Here is a 24,840-nt window from a genome sequence, read left to right as displayed (position 1 = left end):
GTATATGTTATTGTTCCTACGCATTCCCAGAAAATGATTACACGTCTTTTGTCTAATGCAAGATCACTTGGACTATTCAGAGGACTGATATTTAGATCACCCTCTATAATCGAAGCTTAACAAAGGAAATATTGTAACAATCGGATGTCAGTTGATTTATGAGCGTCGTAATGGGGTAGAAATAATCGATGATTAAACTTTGTATTTCTGTAATTGTCACTCCTTCTTCAGGAAATTCGATTAAATCATTTCTTAACAAGTCCTATTTGAATACTTAAATACTTATAATAAGAGTTTAATACAAAAGTTGGGGAAAAAAATTAATTCTAAGTCTTGTGAAGACTTAGAAGGAGGCCCACTGAAAAGTGGGTCAACCTTATATCATTTTCAAATAGTGAATTTTTTATACAAATTTCAATTTTAGTTTAATTAATCAAATTTCCAACTGACCATTAATGGATTAATACACCTGTTGGCAATTTCCCAGCTCTTCGCTACCCAAGTAACGTCCGTTCTCAGGATACTTTTCATGAATCATATCTAACATCTCGGAAGAGAAATGATCAATCCCGTTTCATTAGAGTAATTAACTCGCTCGCCTCCAAGGCGATTTGATCGTTTGTTTCGAACAAAAAAACACACGATCGACGCGTTTGTTCTATGTTGTCTGACCAATCATCATTTTCCTTTCGAGATATAGAATGTATTTATACTTTCAACCGACTCAAGATCGAAAGTTTTTTACTCGCACTTTCAAAATCATCATTCCACAGCGACGCATTTGAAGTGTTCCGAGTTATATCTGGTCACGAAAGGAATCCTCGTTATCGTGTTATCATCGAATAAATATAAATTGAAGCGCTTAAAGTGTCGTATTAGATCGATCGACATTTGTAAAGTCGATGGTGATGAATTGCAAAATTTTATTTCGCATTGTCATTATTTTAAACTATAGAGATTAAACTATAGAGGTCCAAAAGTCATGAAGAGACTTTAAAAAATGGACATTCTTTGTTTTTTAATGTTTTCTTTTCAAAATTTAGTGAGGAACTTCGGAGAAACAATTATGGAAAATAATAAATGTTTTCATAACATTGAAATTGCCTTCACGATTTTTAACACATTGTCATTTTTTTCTGTAATTTCTAGGGAACGTTATGCATTTCGTGACTTGAATAGAATATCTACAGAATTTATGTCAATTTTCGAACCAGTTGTCATCAAGATGGATCAGATTAGATGAAAAACCTTTGATACCACGTTTGTTAATAAGCTAAAGTAGTATCACGTAGAGTACAACACGTAATTTTCATAGTATGATCAATCTGATTAAGTCGTGACAATATAAAATTCTGATATATGTATACCTCTATCCAAGAGTAGTCAAATTACGTCATAAAAATGAATTTAAAGTACACACTATAATAAAACAACAATTACGTACAAGATTCTTGTACGATAATAACTGTCTGTCTTAATCTTGAGGTATGATAATTGCATCATAAGATAATCTAAAACAAGATAACTCTTACGCGTAAGCTTTGTAAATAATGATGAAAAGTTTTCCTCTTTTAGAAGTTTCTCGATATAACATGATAGTAAATCATTGTAATTGAATCGTTAGATAAAAACTAATCTAGGGTATCAACCACTATATCTACATATTTCCCAATTGCGTGCAAGACTCTCGTATGATGAAATTCGAGCAGTTTAGACATTGAAAGTTTGCAAATTTATTTCTTGTTTCGTAGTACCTGTCCTCATATATTATCTTTCAACCTTAGTAGGTTAGTAATAAAGGATATCCGGTGGATTTTCCAGTTCCTTAATACTTTGAGTACTACGTTGAAATAATAGAAAATTTCTTCATTTAATATTAGAAATTATAAGGAGCAATATTCAGGTATTTAAAATTATAATTTTTTCATTTTCTAAGTCATTGGATTCAATAGATTGATTCTAGGGATCGTCGTTCATTTGAAATTTCTATTTCTAAATAGAAATTGTGAGTATTAATATATTATTATTAATGTATTGTATGTACATTTTGGTGCAACTTAGCCTTCTCAATTTGCTTTTAATATAGGGAGACCCTAGGAAGAGTTTAGGAAGAACCTATAAAAAACCCAAAAAGAGCTTAAAGAGAAGATAGAATGAGTCTAAATAACACCTTCTATGTTCCCAAATAAAAAATATATAAAAATGAAGAAAGTAATGAAACATTTCTTTGTGTACAGCTCCTCTGTACTCTTAACCAAGAGCGATCTCCGTTGCCTGAAAGTGTACACATTCGTTCAACAGCGATCAATACCTGATCAGTGATGCCCCCTTCAGAATCATTCCTCAACTAATAACCATGTACATTCCTCGATGACGGTGGCGCTACGAATGCCAGAGAAACTGCTCCAAAAGCGATCCTCGCGCCTCGTGGTGTATTTTCTCAATGACTACCCATCTTTTCACTCCCAAAGTGACGCTTAGTTTAAAAATAAGTCGATCACGAGGGCGCCAGTATATCGTTCCCGGAAAATTCGTATTCAAATCGCCTGTATATATTGAAAAATGGGCGCATGCGTGGCTGGACCGGATCGACACGAGGAAGCCAAGCTAAATTTCTCTCAGTTCTTCTAGTGGCCGGTTTGAGAAGGGCTGCCACAGGAGAAGTTTGTTTTTCTAATTTTCGTTACTTTACCTCGCGCCTGCGCTTCCCGCAACCTGCTACAAAATCATTTTCGACGTGACGGCAGGCATCGTTCGTCGACGAGATGTATTATTGTACCCGAATTATTAAGGGCCAGGTATGAACCACATCCTCAATTACACACGACACAGATATTTAATTTTTTAAATTAACTGCAAATAATATTGATCTTCGTTTGACGACCCCGTTTGTCAAGGTCGATCGTGTCATTTCGAAGGGTACCATTGACGGTTTATCTGAACATTTTTAACACTATTATTTTATTTAAACGATCTGCTTTTTCTTTAAAATTTTACGAAGATTCTTGATTAATTCGATGAACTTTAAATACACTTTATTTTATTTTAAATTATTTCGAGCATTTCGAAAATAAACCTGTTATGTCACTTTTGTGACATTCCAAAAATTATTTCATGAATTTAATATTTTAATATGATTTTTATTATTAGGATTGGTCGAATGGAATGTTAAAAGCATGTCAGTACTCGAAATATTTCGAAAGCGTGATAGTAACAAGGAAATTGGTGGATGATAACGATAAGACGAGTTCGTTCCAAAGTTAACGGTGCAAAATGATATTCCCACGTTACATAATCTCTGAAACCTATATACAAACGTATCAATTATATACATCTTTGGGAAATTTATAGGTTATACTTTCGGCCATTGCGCAGCCACCATCGCACATTTTATGGCGCGTAAAATTGAATGGAAAATAAGTTCCCTTCACTTTCTTATTGAAAATAAAAAAAACAAATTAATAAATCATAGTAAAATTAATGTACATTGATAATAAGAGCTTGTTTTGTATTCCTATTGCTAATGATAATCGTGTACGGTATAATTATGTGTGTTTCTTAAATAGACATCGTTTCATTTGAATAAGAGCGCAAAGTAAATCGTGCTCCTTTGAATTTATTACGTATGCAAATAATTGAATATGTATTATGTAACTGTCGATGTATACAGATGAATCTTCTGTTTCGTCATACGTGCTTATATGCAACAAGTTGAGTAAAAAGTATAGAAATAGGTACCCAAATCTATTATCGTAACAATTTGTTGAATTTTTCCATTACGTCACGATGCAGCGTACGTCCCATTGTTCGCGTAACGTTATCGGATCGGAAACAAATGATGTTTGCGAATATATGTTTGTTATCAGTAGTGCTGACGTTTGCAATGTCAATAAAATCCTGTAATCTTGCATGAAATGAAGTCAGATATACAGTCTCATTAAACGATCAAATCAAGAAATTAGGTATTTCAACACTCTTGAAAGAAATTCATCGGATATTTACTATTATCTGCTGTCGAGATTTGATTTATTTTCTGCTTGATTGAAATGATATTAATGATTGATTTTTGTTGCAGAGGCTCGCCGTCTTCGCGGCGGATATTCAACAAAGATGCTTCAGCGTGAGCCCGCTGAGCTTCGCCGCTCAAAAAGTGGCGATGTCCAAATTCGACTCGACCAGCTACCTTCCTTATGATAAATTGGAAGAGAACCTTAAAATTGTGAAGAAAAGGTGATTAAACTGATGATTTGATTTCAAATGATTTTAGATATTAGTTCGACTTATCAAGGTTGTTAATCCTCGGACAACAGACCACGGAGAGAGCCTCAATTTTAATTTAATTCTGTGTTTTATATTATTTTCATTTTTTGAATTTTATACCGTTTCCTTAAACATTATTTTTGTATACGTTTGCTAAGTTTTACCGTAGTTCAATGGTTAATTGCCCCGGTTAATGATAATTAACACCTCTGTATTTAATTACTATGTGATTAATTGGCTACCTAATTATCCATTTATCTATTCCTTCATTTTCGTATTTCTATATTTCTGTATTTCTATTTTAGGTAATAAATTTTTTTGCAATTGACGTTAGAACTAAGTAATCAAAATTTCATTAAATGAAAAATACGAAATCGTTTCAGATTGAGCCGGCCACTAACTCTCTCCGAAAAAGTTTTATATTCTCATCTCGACGAACCCAACAAGCAAGAAATTGTCCGTGGTACGAGCTACCTTCGACTGAGACCTGACCGTGTGGCTATGCAGGATGCAACTGCTCAAATGGCCATGTTGCAATTTATCAGTTCAGGTATTTATCTTTTGGAAATACCTACACTGTTATCAGATTTGGAAGCTACCTAATTCTTTGGGTCGCTATCAGTTTACTGATATCCCCAGAGATATCAGTGATTTGTGATGGCATCCCTGCTTTTCAAGAATTACTACACCTATATTTCCCAGATTAACAAACTGTAAATCCAAGAAGCCTATTCCAAATTGCCTATGTCCATGAAATTATAATAGCAGTCCAGCAAATCAATTAAGACAACTCTTCCCTATAACAATTTCATGATTCATCGTTTGTTCAATTTCTCCGATAGGATTGCCCAAAGTAGCAGTACCCTCCACGATCCACTGTGACCACTTGATAGAGGCACAAACCGGTGGCGAACAGGATCTGAAGCGCGCCAAAGACATCAACAAAGAAGTATACAACTTTCTGAAGACCGCTGGTGCTAAATATGGCGTCGGTTTCTGGAACCCCGGCTCTGGTATCATCCATCAGATCATCCTTGAAAACTATGCCTTCCCTGGTTTGCTGATGATCGGTACCGACTCTCACACTCCCAATGGTGGTGGTTTGGGAGGTCTTTGTATCGGTGTGGGTGGTGCTGACGCTGTTGACGTAATGGCAAACATCCCGTGGGAATTGAAATGCCCTAAAGTAATCGGAGTCAAATTGACTGGAAAACTGAAGGGTTGGACCAGCCCTAAGGACGTAATCCTGAAGGTTGCTGGTATCCTGACAGTGAAAGGTGGCACCGGAGCCATCGTTGAATACTTTGGCCCCGGTGTCGACAGCATCAGCTGTACTGGTATGGGGACCATTTGCAACATGGGTGCTGAGATCGGTGCCACCACCTCCATCTTCCCATACAACTATCGTATGCAGGATTACCTGAAGGCCACCGGTCGTAAGGAGGTTGCCGGAGCCGCGGATCAGCATAAAGAGAGCCTTTTGACTGCTGATTCTGGAGCGAAATACGATCAAGTCATCGAGCTGGACCTTAGTACCTTGGAACCACACGTCAATGGACCCTTCACGCCTGATCTTGCTCATCCCATCTCAAAATTGGGTAAGTGTTACCATGGTACTCGTTAGTCTAAGTATTTAAACATGTTACTTTCATCCTTGATATTCAAAAATGTATGAGGTTGATAATAAGTTAATTAAATTATCAGTAGTCCTGGGTTATGGACCAGTGTTTTTGGGACACCTGGGCTAAAAATTCAATTTCTGATCGTGGAATTCTTTTCATAGGCACTCTATCTCTGGATATTTACTTTCCTTTCAATAACCAAGATTGTTATCAATAATTCGTGACCTATGAATCATTCTCAAAATATTTATAAACTAAAGTTCTAGATTTTACGACTGAAATTAATTTATCAAAGTGTGAATCTAATCCGATTAAAAATTATAATCCAATAATAAATTCAGTACCATGGTTACGTATTACCCTTCAAAGGTGTTAGAATCACTAAAGGAAAAAGTATAAAATAACTACATGATTTATAATTAATCGTGACCAGGTGATACTGCCAAGAAGAATGGCTGGCCAAACGAGATCAAGGTCGGTCTCATTGGTTCCTGCACAAACAGCTCGTACGAGGACATGGGTCGTTGCGCGAATATCGCGAAACAGGCTCTTGATCATGGATTGAAAGCGAAATCTATATTCGATGTTACGCCAGGATCCGAGCAAATCCGTGCCACCATTGAACGTGACGGAATTGTAAGTTTCTTTTTTAAATTTCATTAGAAAGATTGTACTATACATTGTACTTTGATTTCTTTGACACTCTGCCAAATATTGGTACATGTCAGCTAAACAGCAAACAGCCAAACCCACGCCAATTCTTAATTTGGATCAATATATTTTAACAATGTAAAAAAATAGAAATTCATTCCTTTCTATGATATACAGTCGACTCTCGTTATATTGCCGCTATAGGGGTGGACAATTTTTCAAGCTTCTCAACTTTCAGTCAGAGAGGAAAAGGAAGGTAAAATTGTATCATTTTTATAGGATCAGATGGTAGAAAAATGGCACTTGAAAATTTGTACGAAGATCAAATCGTTCATGTGGCGATACAACGAGAGTCCACTGTAATTTTTGGAGAAATTACAAGACTTGGAAGCTCGATGAATGTCACTATACTGTTTTATCGTGAAACTGTGCAACATTCTCAGAATATTTCTTTCTATCGTTATAAAAAACAATGCAAAAACAGATGTAGAATGTTGCACGTTGGTTGCTCGTGGTCCGTATCTTTCCTGCTACTTTATCGATAACTTTACTCGACAAAAAGCCTCGAAATTCTACCACACGTGTTGCGCAAATGAACGTGACAGTAATATCGTTTACCCAATTCCAATAAGCAAGCATTATCTAAAATGATTTCGTATCATCTGCTTCTCGAGAGCAACTTGTGCGAGCCAATATCCATTTTAATATTAATTATTAATATTCATTTTTCAGGCAAAAACTCTTAGGGAGTTTGGAGGTACCGTTCTCGCTAATGCTTGCGGACCTTGCATCGGCCAATGGGATCGTAAAGATGTCAAGAAGGGAGACAAAAACACCATCGTCACATCGTACAATCGTAATTTCACGGGTCGTAACGACGCGAATCCGGCTACACATGCTTTCGTTACGAGCCCTGAACTCGTCACTGCCCTTTCGATCGCTGGTAGATTAGATTTCAATCCGGTGTCCGATAAGCTCAAAGGAAAAGATGGAAAGGAATTCCTTCTGAAAGATCCCTTTGGTAAGCTGAGCAGTATTAATATTAGTGTAGAGGAAAATTTATGGGTGTGCCATTTAAGGTGCCAAATACAATTATAGCGTGCCATTGAAATTTAATGCGTTAAAATTGAAAAATGAAAAATTTAATATATTATAATTGCTTAAGATAGAAAGTGAAATCATTATATTTTGAGTGACACCTCGCATATCTTCATTTTCACTACGTTAATTAGTACGTCTAAATTGCTTTATCGATTACTTTCGCAATCAGAGAATTCAGATCATGTAGAATTAACGCATAGACATAATAATTATCTGTGAAACGATTGAAATGATAAATGTGATAGCGACAATTTACATGCAATTACACATGAGTCACACATGTTATGATATTCGTTTCATAACGTGTCAGAGATGTCTGAGTACGATTAATAAATCTCGCGTGCTGATCGTTAAAAATAAAGTAGGTGGTTGCCAAATTTGACGTTAAATATTGCGAAACACTTTTCTCGAACAGACATTCATCTTCCAAATGATTTTCTCTTTTTTTTGTTATGAATCTCAAATCAACCTTGACAGTAGTTGCTTAATCGTATGATTAATCCGTACGAACGTACTGATAACACGAAATTGATACAATATTCTCTGTTGTGGTTACAACAAGGAAGGAACAAAGTTCTTTAGTATCTACGTCTGGAGTGTTAATTTCGCGTGATAATTGCTATTTGTCGGAATGATCCGAGTACGTCTCCCTCGTGAAGAGATCTGTTTCACAAGACGTCAAGGCTACATCTGGTAACATTATATCAAACTATGTCACGTCCATTGCAAACATACTTGAGGAAGTATTCTCAATTTGCTATTGTGAAAATGGACAGGCGTGATAAGGCACGTTATAATAACAATTACAATTTAATTTTTCAATTTAAATGAAAGAGACCCAATTTTAATTCAATTTTACACTGTTGCTTTAAAATTTACTCTTCCTATTTCTAAACTACCCAATATTTTTAAAATTATATTATTCCAGGTGATGAACTGCCAAGCCGTGGATTCGACCCTGGAATGGAAACCTACGATGCCCCTCCATCTGATGGTAGCAAAGTCAAGGTTGACGTTAGCCCATCAAGCGAAAGATTGCAACTTTTGGAACCGTTTGACAAATGGGACGGTAAAGACCTCACCGACATGACCATTTTGATCAAAGTGAAGGGCAAGTGTACCACCGATCACATCTCAGCCGCTGGTCCATGGCTAAAATACCGTGGCCATTTGGACAATATCTCCAACAACATGTTCATTGGGTAAGTTTGATGATCTTGTAATTATCTGACAATCATTAAATAAAGGTACAATGTTCATATTGATTTTTTATAGCGCTGTGAATTCTGAGAATGGTGAGATGAACAAGGTAAAGAATCAATTAACGAACGATTGGGGCAAGGTACCCGATGTTGCACGTCATTACAAGAAGAACGGTGTGAGATGGGTAGCCGTTGGTGACGACAACTACGGAGAGGGTTCCTCTCGGGAGCACGCCGCCCTCGAACCACGACACCTTGGTGGAAGAGCTATCATTGTCAAGAGCTTCGCGCGTATCCACGAGACTAACCTGAAGAAGCAGGGATTATTACCTCTGACCTTTGCTAACCCAAGTGATTACGACAAGATTCAGCCCACGGATAAGATCAGCCTTCTGGGATTAAAGGATCTAGCGCCTGGCAAAGTATGTCCCAATCTGTGAATCAACTATTCATTGAGAAAGAAAGTTGGATACTGTATATTTAAAAATTACTAATTTTCAAAATTTCATTACGTCAAAATTAAAACAAGATAAGAAATTAATAACTTAGGGAATCTATAGCTTGCCAAGAAAAAATTTTTTAATTAGTGAGAGCTATTAATTAATATTTTTCAGATTGTGAAAGCTATTAATTAATCTTTCCCAATTTGAGAAATCAACTAATTGATATTTTTCTGTTTATGAAAGCTGCAAAATAATATTATTCTTATTAATATTTGAAAATTTCATAAACCTAATTTTAAAAAAATATCTTAACCTATAACTATAATAATAATCTAACTTCCTTCTTTTTTATCAGCCTGTCAAAGCAGAGATCAAGCACAAGGACGGCAAAGTGGACAGCATTACCTTGAACCACACCATGAACGAACAACAGATATCCTGGTTTAAAGCAGGATCAGCTCTGAACCGTATGAAGGAGATCGCCAGCGGAAAGTAAACTCGCTCAAACATTCAGAAAAAACTTTGAAATACCGTCGTCGTTCGAGGGAGACGTGCAGAATATCTCGTAGCTAGTCGCATGCATACCGATTTGCAAGAATGCAAACGAAGAACGATCGGTATGATTCATATTCCAGAACGTCGTGAGGATGTAATCGCTCACAGGACAACGTTTCAGAAAAAAGGAGAGAATTTAATTAAAAAGAGAACACGTCCATCGATATGTACGACACTGACGCGTGTGTGTGTACAGTTTTTTTCGTGATAATATCTCAACACACGTCTACCATGAAATTGTGATGAACGGACGATGATCAAGTCGGGTAACATTTCATTATCTAGTGAAAGAAGTTCATAGTACACGTATAATATTAGATGAAACGATCAAATCGTATCGTTTAGAGAATATTCCAACTCGTTTGGAAAAATATGAAAGAAAAAGTGAAACTGTCATGTATGAACAGGGGTATGAATGAAGCAATCTGGACATGGCAAATGTGTTCATTTTAAAATCGTGTACAGCCCGCCGATGTCGCGTCGAGATTGCTCCATTCTGATGTTACGATTCAAAGGAATCTTCTGTATATATAATTGTTCACGCTGTAGACTACATCATGGTTATACAGTTTTCTAGATACGACTGAAATGTAAATCATCGCTGTTTTGCTAAGATCAAATAAAAGGGCGCACAGCGAATAAAAAATTGATTGTTATTGTTTTTATTTCGATAATTTAGACTATTTTTATCTATCATATTTCGTTTCATTCATTAGAAAACTTTCGAAACATAATCTCATTTTCAACAGAGGATAAAATTTGAAATTACGAGAGCCATTCAAAAGTTTCCCTTTCAACTATTCGACACGCCACATGTTCCATAAAAGCGGGGCGCATGTTTCGTTACCAGGGCGACCAATTCCCAGAATCGTACACAAAGCCTTGATGAAGAACAAACTTGAAGCACATGCCAGTTAGTTCAAATGCTCTCTCATTTTTACCATTCAAACTTCGTACAGTATGAATTGTAATGTCGGTCGAGGGTGAATTTTTCCTATCGATCACGGGATCAATTGAGCACGCGGAATTTTATGATATCAATAATGCCTACTGCAAGTACGGATTTCATTGTGGGTCCGAATGGACTGTTGTCGCCGTGAGTCATTTATTTTTTAATTTGTCACGTAAATGGCAAATGAAAATAAAATCTGTGCCAAAAAAGAAAGAAATTTAAACCCCCTATACTCACGTGTGTATAATTTTGTCAGGGTATCGAAGAAGGTTTAACGCAAATGTGCAAGTGCAGCAATGACCCGCGAAATCTGGCTGTATGGAATTTCCCCTTGGAGATTACATTCAAAAGCACCAGTCCACATGGATGTAAGTTAAAGTGGTATTTAATCCTTTTCGATGGGAATTTACTCCTTGATCCCTTTCATTGCTATCAGCAGTAATAGTAATCCAACTAATTTGAGTGCATATTAATAAAGGAATTGCACTAATCCTCGATTAAAATTAACTTTCATTGCTTAACGACTTTTGTGCTATTATTGTACTGTAAAAATGTTGCATAGCTTTTCATTTAATATTGTGCAATATCGAATAAATAATTTTGAGAAAACGTTCGCAACTTACAAGAAACATTGTCACAGGGCCCCAGTTAATAATGTCGATTTACGGGCTGGACATCTTTGGCCACGATGTCATTAGAGGATATGGGGTGTGTCATTTACCGCTGGAAACAGGTTGCCATGAAAAAAGGTATTAAAGCGTTTCACGATATTACAGGTGTAATTCATGATTGCAATAAATCAAGAAGGTATTTTGCTAAACTATCAAAAAATATGCCTTAACATTCACTGAAAACATTTTCATAATTTCATAAGTATAAAATGATGTACTTCAAAATTTAATAAAGTTAGAAAAATTAATCACTATCATGAATTTTTAATTAAATTCATTTTACACTAATCCTAATGATGTAAAATTTTCTTTACATCAATTGAAAATTTTTTCTTTGAGTAATTACTGGATGTTAGACAATCTGTTAATTAATAAATCACTTCACTCCAAATTTTCTAGGGTATCAGTGTACGTACCTGAGTCCTCTTCGACGTTGCAACGATTTGCAGCCTGGTTAACAGGTAGAAGACCGGAGTTAATTGATCCAACGATATTGGCCTCAGGTGGCGGAAGGGAACGTAAGTCAATATTTAGAAGCACTTCGCGTTGGGCTACAATGACCCAATACTGTTAATATCAAATTGATAGCAGTCAAGATTTGCAATATGGGCAATTCAACATGATTCATCTATCAAAGTGCATGTTCCAATTTCGATGAATAGATTTGCATTAACTCAACCTTATATTCATCCATACAGAAAAATCAATGGATGAAATTAATTTCCAATGAGTCAGCAGTTCGTAATAAAATTTTCCCATGCTTCCTGGAGATCCCGGGATGGACCTGAAAAATAATAATTTGTCAGAAAAATGAATTAATTAATCAATTAAATTATCAATTATAATTAGTGATCCAATTATTAATCGATTAAATATCTGATTGTTGAATCACTCAAAAATACTTGTTCTCAATATCTCGAGCACAATTTGCAATCGGACACTTTATGATTTCTCAAAGCTGGAAGAATAAGAGGAAATAAAGTGGTTTTGAATGAGAGAGCTTAACGTAGGAACAGTTTATTTTCCAAGATTTACAGATGTCATAAAGCCGGGTAGAAAGCTTACGCGTACCTGATGTTTCTTCCAGGTATGAAGTGGGTGGTCTCGAGTAATAACTTCCTTTATAATTGCAGTCACGCGCATGAGAGTGGAGGGTATTGTTACCGTAACGTTCAACGTTGTGCTAAAAGATTTCTTCAAGCTTGGCTACAACAACGGTGAGAAACAGAAGAAATAATGAGACTTGTTATGGGCACAAATGTCCTCCATTACTGGACTAATATTTCTTCTTCTTTTCTTTCGCTTCGGTATATTTCACGGCGCATGGAAAATCCGATGAAACTCGTGAGAGATTTAGGAAAAATGTTTTTATTAACTACTGTGCTCGTTAACCAGTTACTGCAGTGATTAAGACGGTAACACGAAATTAATTACCTAAGATTAATGTTCAAGCGTTTAAAACGCTATTTTGACTAAACGAGTGGATTTTATATATTTGTAATATATCATATTAAAAAATGTAAAGTGTAATTAAGGGAAAGATTGTAATTAATAAATATAAGGTTTTATACAAATTCATTTTCAATTTTTGAAATTTCTGAAATTCCTAAAATTGAAAGCTCCTCAAAAACGTGGGGTTCTTTAAATTCTCAAAATCTTTAAAATTAAAAATTCCTAAAATTTGACTCCTCAAAATTCTTGACGACCTAATTTTCAATTTTATTAATTTATTAACATTGTTACATATGTCAAACTGGAAATCAGTGCTTCAGCATTTTTCCACCTTGTACACGCGTCGATGGCAGATCAATCACTGGACTGGAATATTCCCGCAAATCGTTTCATGGATCTACATGAAAAAATGCAGTAGACAGGAACGTCGATAGATCTGTCGATAGAGTACAAACTCCACATCATTTTGTGCATAAACGTGAAAAAACATTTTCACGGGATTTTCACGGAGAAAGACATACATATGTAGATATCCTCGAGCGTTTATTTTCATGTTTTCTTCCGCCACTACTTTGCATTTATGAATACGATATTGCTGATAAAGCTAAAACAAAGGAACACGTGTGTTTAAAAATAAATACAAATTAACCCTTTAATTACAATAATAAGCCATTAGTATTCTATGGTGTAATATTTTTAAAGCAAGAATTTTAAATGGTCTGTTATGAAAATATGAGCTGCTTAACCCTCGAATGGTGGTCCATGGAAAGAGACACAATTTTAATTTAATGTTGTATTAAATTTAAATGCAACTCAAGTTCCGATACTTTATGTTTCGGGTATTAAACACTTTGTGACGGAGTCTTGCAGATTTTACGACACCGTTCATATCAAGTGTGTCGGTTAATAGTCAATATTCTGCAAGGCTCACCGTGATTATGGTAAACGGTGCCCGCCACCCGTTTCATATTTTAGTGGGCATACTGTAACGTTAAAGGAGATCACGACAACTATCGGCGAAGATATTAAGGAATCCTTTAGAACGATCGTAACACGATATGGTTGTTAATAACGTTTGAATACTTAGCCACGAACAACTATCGCAGTTGCATACAATGGAGACACGTGGTCCAAGTTTAATCTACCACATATGGTTGAAAAATAATAATTTTCGTTTCACATAATTAATTTTTGTATTCTTTATGTATTTCATTAATTAATGTATTATTTTGAATTTAAATTTTATACATTCCATCAGCCGTTTTTTTAAATGAAGAAATTTTTCAAATTAGCAAATTGAAAATATTAAATCAACTTCAAAAATAAAATGATGACACAAAAGTATCACCAAATAATACTTATGACATATCAATTTAAAGTTCGAAATCTAAAGAAATTGCTCATGTAAAAGTTTCATTAATATTCTTTATATAAAATGGCTGAGGCCCAATTAAAGCAAACAGCTGCTAATTTCGAAACACATAAAATCCGACACAATTTCATGGCACAAAAGTTTGATAAACTGGCACTTGTGATACAACATTTTAAAGCTAAAAGTTTCATAAAAATGGGTATATAAACACTTTGCCAATATTCTTAATACGAGATGGCTAATTGCGGATTGCAACGAACAGTGTTAATTGTACTAATATCAGGTATCCAATTTCGAAACGTAAAAAGTCTGAGCTAATTTCGTGACATAAAAGTACTAAAAAAATTATACAGACAAATCATTCTTTCCCTAGGATTCATAATTATTGAAAAATGCAACATAACCATGCGACCATTATAAATAAATAAACAAATAATGATAATTTGTTCATGCTACATCAAACATTGTATATTCGTTACTCTATCAATATTGATTCTGTAAACGTTTAAATAATAAAAAAAAAAAAAAAAAAAAAAAAAAAAATAGCTGACGGGTCGATTTTTCAAGCCTGTAAATTCAATTCAATTCACCGTGCCGTGTAACGCGATAATATTAAAAACGCGAAACAAAATCCCGTTGAAACCCACGACAACTATCTCGTTTTTCAAATTTTCCGAAGAACTAAAAAAACCATTTTCCAATAATCTAGAAATCAAAGTGCTCTGTTACTTCGGTGATTTTGTGAATCTTTTATAATAAACAAAAAATTAAATTTTCTGAAAGTAAAATACCTTTGAACCGTCTTAATTAAAAAGGTACATCGACGAATTAATTTCTGCAACACATGGAGCGTACAGTGCACTTTTAGTTCGTTATTACTGCTTTTTACTGCTTTTTGGGAAAGCGAACGCTGTTCTGGACATTAACGGAAGCGTAAATTGTTCTGAACGTCATACTAGGCTGGATAAACGAATGGTAAAGAAACGGCGAAAATTTTCCGTAATTTTCATTCTCCTCTTGCTATGTGAAAATATTGGAAAAAGGGTAAACTTGTAATGAAATGTATCGAAAAAAGGAACGTGAACCTCGGAATTGCGGGAGTTGTGTTTAACACTGTAAAAGAAACTGGTATCGGTAGAGTTTAAGCGAGATTCGTAACAATGTGTTTGCGTGAAAATATGCTTTGTAAATGTAGCTTTCCGGTTACCTATTCGTCGAAATGTTCAATACCCAGTTGGTTGATTACATTTCGTTTCTTCCGGTCGATCAAGCGGAATCGGGAGAAAACTTGAACGTGAATTGCATTTAAACGTAGTTCTACTTATTTTTCAGTCGAGACATGTCCGCAAATTCGGGTGCTTTTTACAATCTTGTTTTCGATGAGTGAAAAATTGTAATAAATTATTTACATGAAACGTGTGTGATATATGGAACCACGATTCTTGAGAGTAGTTGAACAACTATTATTATAATATCAGCTGGTAGTGATTGAAATTAATTATTCAAAATTTATTATTGTAAAAATATTCTCTTCTTAGTTCTTTAAAATTATTTATATTGTAATATGGAAATCTTGATATAAAAATTTAAATATTTTTATATAATATATCCAAAAAATATCAACATATTGTCATTAAGACTTCTTCACTTGGAAGAAACAGCTGTCTCATCCTTGATACAGTTTCATAATTTTCAGAGAAGAATATCTTCAATAGAACACGAGTTGAAATAAAACAATTTTTCTTCATGATAAATTATATCTTTCCTTTATTTCCATACAGGCACACGATACCTTTTGTTATAAATGTATGCTTCATTTAATAATGTATTAAAATATCGTTTCCTTTCTCATAAACCATCATTATATTCCATACTTATTCATCATTTTCAATAGCTGTACATAACAATGTCGATAAAACGATTCTTTGGAAATACACGAAGCTTAAAATATCGGAGGTTCTTTCATTTCTCTCAAACACCAAACAAAGCGAATTTTTTCTTTAACAGTACTCTAACTTATCGTTACAGCTAGCATTAAATTACAATACTGACGAGTTGCACGCAAACATACTTTGTGTTTGTTATTACCGTGTATGCGACGTACACGTTTGTCGAATTCGACTAAAAAACAAAACAAAAAATAATAATATAACATTATTATGATGTCACTGACATCGGTAACCATTCGAAATTTCTATTCCGATGCGAATAAATATCTTTTCATTGTGCTAAAAACGTGGTATCCTCACACGATTTGTTAAATAGAATAAATTTCCTGTCAACTTAGCTGCAAATTTGATATACGAATAATTGTACAGTACCGAGCATAGTCAGTTTCCCTAGAGAAATGCCGATATCCCCCCTTCCAGGCCCGTCAGTGGCCACCTGGAAAATGACGATGGAGGGGAGAAGATCCCATATATATATAGGTTTGTGGCCCCCCACCACTTGCGTATGAACATTTATGCAGGAGAATTTAAATTGCAATTGATATTATTATTCATCTTTCTTAATTATATACTAAATTTTCTAATATTTAATCATTAAAAATGATATTATTTTATTTCTAAATCACTTTTAATATTAATATCGTAAAAATGAAAATTTTTAATTATTTCCTTAGGGAGGCCACTTTGCTTAATACTGTACGCATTATAACGAAAATTAGTAACGAATTAATTGTAGATCAGTAAGATTATCAAGAAACATTAAATACAGAGATAATATTCTTTTTTGCTAAGATCAAATTGGATAAATGTTTGTACCCATGAAATCATTGTGCGTTCAACTGTAAGTACAAATACCTACTATCTACATGAACAAGATTAACAATATTTGATCACAATTTGTAAGGCAAAGAGAATCAAGATTCTCTGGAAAGCATATGTGGAGTTGCGTTGAAGAAACGGTGAGTTTCGTAAAACGCGCTGCCGGTTTTTTGTTTTCGTATAGACTAGATTCATTGGAATATACGCGTTGCATTGTCATCGATGAAACCTGCAACAAAATTGTGAAAATATTAATCTTTTAAAAATTATATACTTAATATATCTGTAATATAAAAATATCTATAAATTAATGCTTCACTTGCAGAGCAAAAATAATTTTTATTTTGAAAACTATGAAATTTTTATATAGGTCAGTGATGGATTAAAGGAAGGTCTAAAGAGGGCTACAGTCCTGGGCTCCACTGATATTAGTACCTTCAAAATTTTTAATTATTTTCATTGCTATTTTTGACAACTTTCACTTAGCAAAATTTATACTAAACATAAAAGAATTATAATTAAAAATCTGTAGAATTCCCTAAATTGCATCTTTCTTATTTATTGTCCCCTGCATTTACCAATGTCCCTTCTCACCTGTTATTCTTCGATCGCCATGTACAATTCGCTGTTGTTCCTCGGTTCCTTAACTCTAAGGGAGGAGAAGGTGTTAAGAAATTCCAGTACTACCCCATTGGTCCATCCAAAACCGGTCTGAACGTTGTACTCCCCTCCGCCACCTCCTTGACCAGGTATACTCGAATCGTACTGCAATTAAAACACTAATTACAGTAAGCAATCGCTTGATTCATTATGAAAGGACTTACTTCAAGGAAGTAATTAAGTTACGCATCGATCAACTCTCTTTATTAACTTTTGTGGTTGCCGTGTACAGAAACTTCGTTTTGTAAGAAACAAGAGAGTAACTAAAATTTTTCTTTTCAGGGTACCAGGCCTATCTTGACCCTCACCTACTCGCACCAATGGAAAGAGGATACACAAAGAACCGAAGGAGAAGATAGAGGCAGGATTTAACCTGACAAAGTGTGCCAAGAGTTCCATTCTGAATTTTAACGATCAAGAGACAAGAATCAACACTTACAAGTAGTAGCGAGCGAGCAATGACTAATTAAAGTTTACCAAGTTGATCATTGAGCGGGATTAACTTTTGCTTCTAATGAAATTCTGAACAAGGACGAGAAGAAACAACGTCGATTCCTCTTCTCTTTTCTCACATACAAAGCAGATCTTTCAAGGATCTTCCTAGTCAAACAGGCTCTCCCTTTGTTGTACTTTTATTCACTCACAGGACTAATCGCGATTAAAGTTTCTTGAAAGAAAACGAAGGAAAACTGAGCTTCGTTACGGTGTGTTAAAAATTCATTACCCTTCAGGGGTACGTTGTTTGCATTTACTCGCATTAAACGTCTCGTTTCCAGGCCGAACGGATTGCATTCAATTTGTCGAAAAGGCACTCTGGAAACGTCAGGATGATCCGGTTAAGATGAAAATCTTCCACTCGAGAATCTAAGGATTTTCCGGGAAACACGAGATTAGAACCGGATTCGATTCAATTATTTTCTTGAATTACGTTTTCAGGATAGAAATGGCTTCATATAGAAAATCTAATTTCAGTTCCATTAGGACTGATAATTTCTTTTATCCAAAAAACAACAATTCTTATAGAAAGAACAAGTGAAAATAAGATCAAGTATTTTTCTATCGAACAAAACAATTTTCTTGTTACGAAACCGATTGGCTAGAAAGTTATATTTAAAATAGAAACCTTGTCGAAACGGTTGAATTTCGAATGTTACATCTATCTGCAGGTCTTCAGAAAGGATCGAAGACGACTTCGTGCCTTCGTATCAATTTTTAATAACGTCAATTACCCGAGCAATTATTTCTCGTATAGTATTAACTTCGATACGATTTCCTCGGCAATAAATTTCTCTTCTAATAACGATAATGCTGACGATAATCTTCTTCGATATTTCCTGAACTTCATTGAGAATTATTGTCGCTACGGGTATAAAACTGCAATTACGAGCCGCTCTCTTAAATCTTCTTTCCTAATTCGGAGATGTTTCATGGGAGACTATCAGAAGTCGTTTAATTTGATAAATGCTCAATTAAAGAGAAGGATAATTTATATAGATATTGACTTTGTGACTGCGAAGATAAGAACAAGACATACAATTACAACGTTCAAAAATATTGACCCATTTATTTCAATTTAAAATTGGGGCTCTCTTCATGGTCCGTCGTTCCAGGCTTAAATTATTTATTCAAACAATCTCTCTTCAATAAGTTTACCCTCGAATACATTTTGAAATGAAAAAAGAATTCACAAAAAAAACCTATTCTTTGCAAGCCAACAGTAGTTTTCAATTTATCCAAACGGTGAACGTTTAAATCAATAAACCGTCTCTTTTCGAGAGACAGTCTTCTGAAATACAACATCGTTCGGTTAGTCTTGTCTGTCATGAAGGAGAAAGAAATCCTGCCGATATTTTTCACCCGCAATCCCACCGACAGGTTAACTTCATAAATTTTCCTTTGGGTCATGGTATCGCGATGAAAACGAAGTACGGACGCAGCATGCTTTTCAGCTATGACGATCGTACGTGTACATCTACCATCTTTTCCATTTTCTCATGATTGCGTAAAAACAACACGAGGATGGTTAATGAAGAAATGTGGACAAAGTGGAAAGAGAATAGAAAGGGTTCCGACCATGCGAACATTTTCAGCAGGATAAAAAATGATGAACAAAGATTCATTCCATTTCCAGTTGAAACTCACTCACACCACGTGTCGTTTCTGTCGAACGAGATATATTTCAGCGTGAATTTATGCATCTATCTCGTAGCCTCGATAGTCCCTTTCTCGAAGGCAACACATATCTCAGTCAACCGAGTTATGTCATAAAGCCTCGTTTATGTACCCGAGGAAAATTGAACAGCTTGTCCTGCACGTGTATACATATTTATATGCGAAAATGTGGAATTTATAAAGTGAACTGTATGCAGAACAATTTATATTTTACACCAGAATAATGTAATATTTCTCCTCTCTCTTTATTCTGGTATCGAGAATTTCCATTGCAATCAATTGTATTTCTTTGTGCAATAATGGTTAGAAAGGATTGTGAATTTATAAAAATGAAATCTGCTAATTAAAACCTGCTTCGGGCACAAAAAAAATTGAATGAATATATTTTTATAACATGCTGATAAAAGAGTCGTAATTTAATGATATTTTTTCTTAATTAAAATTTTTGTTACAACATTAATTTTCTATAATTAAAATTAAGGTTATTTGGAAAATTTCAAACGCGATTATTAACTTTGGATAACTAAAAATTGAGAAAATGTCAAGTTTTTACATTCATTGTTAAGGAAAAGTTATTAAGCTACTCCCCAGCGTCAATATACCAGCTTTTACCACGGATATAAAAAAAGGCAAAGTTTTAATTAAATCAGTTTTGCCAGTCGATTTTTAGTGGAAGTACGCTTTTAAAATTCTGATGGATTAACTTGCTTTTACATTCTTGTTGAATTTCATTTTCGTTTCGAATTGATTTCTCATTCAGTCAGAAATTAGCTCTTTCGTTCAGGATATAATAATTTATGTATTTCCAATATACATAGTTCGAAATGCGAAATTGCATAATTGAAATTTTTTAATACAGATGAATATGCAACGCGTTCTTTGAGTAATCAAGTGTAAGAAACGACGATCGTAATGATATTGGAAGCTTAATAAACTTAAATGACTTTCTTCCTCTTGGCCTTACAGAGAGAAAAGGGCATCATCTGGTATTTCACTTCAGCTTGGCTTAAAGAATTTCTACGATCTCGAGTGAATCATTTCAATTTCAATAAGAAGGAAGAATTAATGTTTACAGAATGGATTTGTGTAGAGAATAAATTAAAATGGAATAAGAAGCAAACATATATAATAGTATCAAAAAAATTGTAATTCTAATTGCATTAAATTTGTATATTTTACATTAGTGTGCAGAGACCTATTTCATTCTAAATTTAGAAAATAAATTAGAAAGAAAATATATCCAATCATATAAAAAAGGAATTGTTATTCAACTTCCTCTTAGCAAACATAGATAGATTATACGTTAATGTACATGGCTTCTTCCATTAAAAGACCATTTATTTCTCCACCATTTGTTTCTGTTTTTTTTTTTTTTAAATCTACCAAAACAAAATGAGTTACTCTCCTTTCACGGTATTACTTATAACTCACCTTTTCAAACATTTGTCCGGTTTCGACAAAGCCAGCGTAATTAGAACTAAGCCATCTAGATGCTAATTCATCGGCGAACTCCATTGCTTCTCTCACTCCGGTCCAGTAAAGACCCATCACAATGAACGATTGTAGTGGTGGCCAAGCGTTTGGAAAATCCCATTGTTCGCCCGTGTAATTTAGTGACGTGGGTGTGCCGCCTACGAAGCCGAAATGAAAACAAATTGATTAAAGCAACCTTATTACACATATCTATTTGTACCAGCTTGCATCTTCGACTGAATCCTTCTCAGAAAATCATCCACCCTTATTATGAGAAATTAACACTACACTTAAATGTATTTGATCATATGTTAATATATGTTTTTTCTTATAGAGTTAACCTGGGTGAAGCGAGACGTAATTTAACAAAACGCATATTACAGTATTAATCTAAAATTAAATGTATAATTTTCAAATGAAAATTTTGTTACCTTGTATATTTTGTAATTCAAAATTTTTGTTAATTCTATAAAATAAAAATGTAAATATGCATAATATCTTGTCATTCTTTGTTTGTTTAAACATCGCAACATTTGCAATAAAATCATAAAATGTTTTTAAATTTCCCATCATTTCAAATTTTCCATTAAACAATCTTTAAGATCAATAAAATCCAATATATAAAATAATTAATTACAAATATACATAAATCATTCGCGTTAGAAATCAATTTATCATCAAAGTCACATCCAACTTGTATTAAAATTATTTAAACTTCAAACCGGCACTGTGCCAAAACCGTTTCAAATATTTTCATATATGTTACATCGTAAAAAAGAAGCATATTTCCTCTTTAAAATGCAGTTTGATGCGCGTCGATAACACTTTCGGATGCCGAGATATCGAGATTTAAAGCGAAGCATAATTTCGAATATTTTAATACTATCGCTGTCTCCGTCGCTCCTGTCGTTGATCTACCTTACTTACGGCACCTGTAGGGTAGGCATTGACAGACGCTGATTCATGCTTTTCTACTACTGCTACTACTACTACGCGTACGCACTCCCAGGAATAAAATGTGGGTCAGAGATTAGGCCTGCTCATTCACAACCCTGATTGTAAGTGCTACGCTTTAAAATCTCGTATCTCCATACCTAATTGGGATATCGATTCAGAACAAAATGCATAATTAATGAGACGTGTTTTGCTATCTTTCTACGTAATTATTTCCTAAATTTTGCAAATATTTTTGCTCACATTTTTTGTCTAATATTAATGTTATAATATAGTTTTGACACATTGGTAATTGCTGGCATAGTATTTATGCTATTATCTCAAAAATTTATAATTTTCCTTGTTTAAATTTTTAAATAATAGGCCAAATTTTGTAGCTCCTATTTTTGACCTCTTTAAATTGAATACCCTTACAAATTGCAACAAATTTTAAACCTACCTCTAATTATAATTTATTATGATTTCTAAATGTATTATTATTGGTTATAATGAAATACAAATTTTTTATTTAAAATTAAGCCTCGGTTTTTGGTTATTACTTTTTTAAAACAAATTGAATATTCATGATCTATTGAATCAATATATATTATACTTTCACAAAGGATTTCCTAACAAAAAGTTATCAGAATTCAGTTCAATGCACCGCCGCGCCAGTCAACTAGACTGCTACTTAACAATACTGTTCGTGCACCCCATGAAATGCAATCTTTTGCTCGTGACTAAAATAGGGATGAATATACGTTCCTTATCTCGATTCCATTCGATTTCATTCTAATGGTACGTACCCTTAAGGGAAAGAATTCTTTTCGTACAATTTTAAAACAAATCAATAGAATGAATTTCTATTGAATTATAAACACTTACCAAAGAAACTGTCGATGGTCTGCAATTTCAGATATTTTACAGCACTCAATGCGTACTGTTCCCGTTGATTGCGATTGTAACTTCTCGTGTATAATGGCGCAAGATTCGAAGGGTAAAATGTTTTTCTGGGTGCCTTATGACTCATGTCGTAGTCGAACCATATCCCTTCGTCTTCGTTCCACAGAACATTGTCGATGCCAAGCTGAAGTTCTGTCGCGATTTTCGCGTAATACTGAGCTTTCTGTAAAAAATTATTAAAAAACAACGAAAGACGTTAATTAATGATGAAAAATTGATGTTTTATGCATTTTTCTATCTCATATTTAATACCTGAAAAAATTATTGTATCAAATTCCTAGTGAAATATAAAAATGCCTTTTTGGCAATTTTTAACCCTTTCACTATCAAGGTATGGATAATGCTATAATATAAGGTATACTACTACACTACTAGGCTATTATGCTACTGTACTACTATACTACTATAATGTTATAGCGGTCAAATACAAAGTGTGCAAATTCTGAAATAGTAAACATAATAATAAGAATTTAGAAATTATGATTAAATATCATATTAAAAAAATTACCATAAATAGTACACTATAATACAGAATATAAAGTATTTCATTATAATATAAGCAAAAAAGTAGCTCATTGAAAGGGGGGTATAATAATAGCGAAAGGGTTAAAGTTTGATTTAATTTCCTAACTGCATCAACAAATTGAATTATATTAAATAATCTAACTCCGGTAGTTAATAGAACTACAACGATATTATGGCACCTGTTATACGCATTAATTTATAGGTAGAACTTCGTCAGCTTTAGTTTCGAGCTTACCGCGCTATTCCCCAGGAGAGAGTGAAATTCGCTGAGAAGGCGTCCGTTCTGCTGCAAGATTGCATTAAGGTCGACAGGTATAATGTACTGCGTGCTAATGTTCAGTAAACTGAGCGGTGCGTTTTTGTTGTTGGTCAAACACCACCTGTTGGAAAAGTCCCAACCGCTTTCGGCGCCTGCCTTTATGTTATTGTAAAAGAAATCCCGGTCTTTCTCTGGCAGTTCTTGCGCCATATTGTAATCCTCTCTAAAGTCATAAAAATATTTCAAAGATCCACAGAACCGTTTCAGTATTCAAATATTATTACTACGCATACAATTAAAAAATTTTCAAATTTAAGCTATCAGACTAATATTTTATTAAATATCCAATTAGAAATTTTAATATTTCAATATTAGAAATTTTTAGCATTAATCACTAATAATCGGAATGCCAATAATTTTTTAAAAAATAAAACAAAATTTTTATTTTAAATTTTATCTTGGAAAGAAAACATTCCCAAATTTATGTTTGCACGATCCTCCACCATCCCTTGTGGAATACGTTATCAAAGTTTGGCCATCTATTTTTCAGTGACAGTGTAAAAAGTTTCTAGGATTCTAGGAAAAAAACAGAATAGTTACCTGTAACTTTCTGGTCGTGGTCTGGCGCTATTGACAACGTAGTGTCCCATCTTGTAGGTCCTTCCATCTTTTGTAACATCTATCATTTTCTGTTGCTGCCAAAACGCGAACTCCTTCTCCAGCGTAGGTAAAATTATACCAAGATATTTGTAGTCTCCCGTGAAATCCAAGTACCTTGAAACCTATGAACAGAAGTCGAAATTCAG

General features: G+C 34.1%; 3 protein-coding genes across 7 annotated transcripts in view; 2 read left to right on the top strand and 1 right to left on the bottom strand.

The window, feature by feature from the left end:
* The first annotated feature begins 2,567 nt into the window (after positions 1-2,567).
* LOC114874360 (probable aconitate hydratase, mitochondrial) lies at positions 2,568-10,484 on the top strand. The gene is made up of 9 exons (XM_029183558.2): positions 2,568-2,798; positions 4,076-4,230; positions 4,644-4,810; positions 5,103-5,858; positions 6,316-6,518; positions 7,266-7,554; positions 8,563-8,836; positions 8,910-9,258; positions 9,635-10,484. Exons 1-9 carry the CDS (start codon positions 2,766-2,768, stop codon positions 9,773-9,775), a joined length of 2,367 nt encoding a protein of 788 aa, XP_029039391.1. The 5' UTR covers positions 2,568-2,765; the 3' UTR covers positions 9,776-10,484.
* Positions 10,485-10,579: 95 nt separating this feature from the next.
* On the top strand, positions 10,580-12,989 carry LOC114874361 (B9 domain-containing protein 1). 2 transcript variants are annotated; one of them, XM_046287395.1, is made up of 5 exons: positions 10,580-10,930; positions 11,043-11,154; positions 11,427-11,535; positions 11,857-11,975; positions 12,591-12,989. In XM_046287395.1, the coding sequence occupies exons 1-5, from the start codon at positions 10,805-10,807 to the stop codon at positions 12,692-12,694; spliced, it is 570 nt and encodes a 189-aa protein (XP_046143351.1). In that variant the 5' UTR covers positions 10,580-10,804; the 3' UTR covers positions 12,695-12,989. The 2 variants fall into 2 exon arrangements, with proteins under 2 accessions (XP_046143351.1, XP_029039392.1); XM_029183559.2 differs by having other exon boundaries at positions 12,545-12,989.
* A 4,233-nt stretch (positions 12,990-17,222) lies between these two features.
* The window catches only part of LOC114874346 (trehalase-like), a 29,718-nt gene continuing 22,100 nt past the window's right edge, over positions 17,223-24,840 (bottom strand). For all 4 annotated transcript variants that reach the window (XM_029183542.2, XM_046287329.1, XM_029183541.2 and 1 more), the window contains exons 5-10: positions 24,635-24,816; positions 24,011-24,257; positions 23,173-23,413; positions 21,313-21,512; positions 17,644-17,814; positions 17,223-17,278 (exon numbers count right to left, since the gene is read on the bottom strand). In XM_029183542.2, coding sequence (XP_029039375.1) covers positions 17,647-17,814; positions 21,313-21,512; positions 23,173-23,413; positions 24,011-24,257; positions 24,635-24,816 — 1,038 coding nt within the window. In that variant the 3' untranslated portion in view covers positions 17,223-17,278; positions 17,644-17,646. The remainder of the gene's footprint in view (positions 17,279-17,643; positions 17,815-21,312; positions 21,513-23,172; positions 23,414-24,010; positions 24,258-24,634; positions 24,817-24,840) is intronic.

The sequence above is a fragment of the Osmia bicornis genome, chromosome 10, assembly GCF_907164935.1.
Source record: "Osmia bicornis bicornis chromosome 10, iOsmBic2.1, whole genome shotgun sequence".
Taxonomy (NCBI): Eukaryota; Metazoa; Arthropoda; class Insecta; order Hymenoptera; family Megachilidae; genus Osmia; species Osmia bicornis.
Note: the sequence above shows the minus strand (reverse complement) of the source record. Positions and strands in the feature narration are given on the sequence as shown.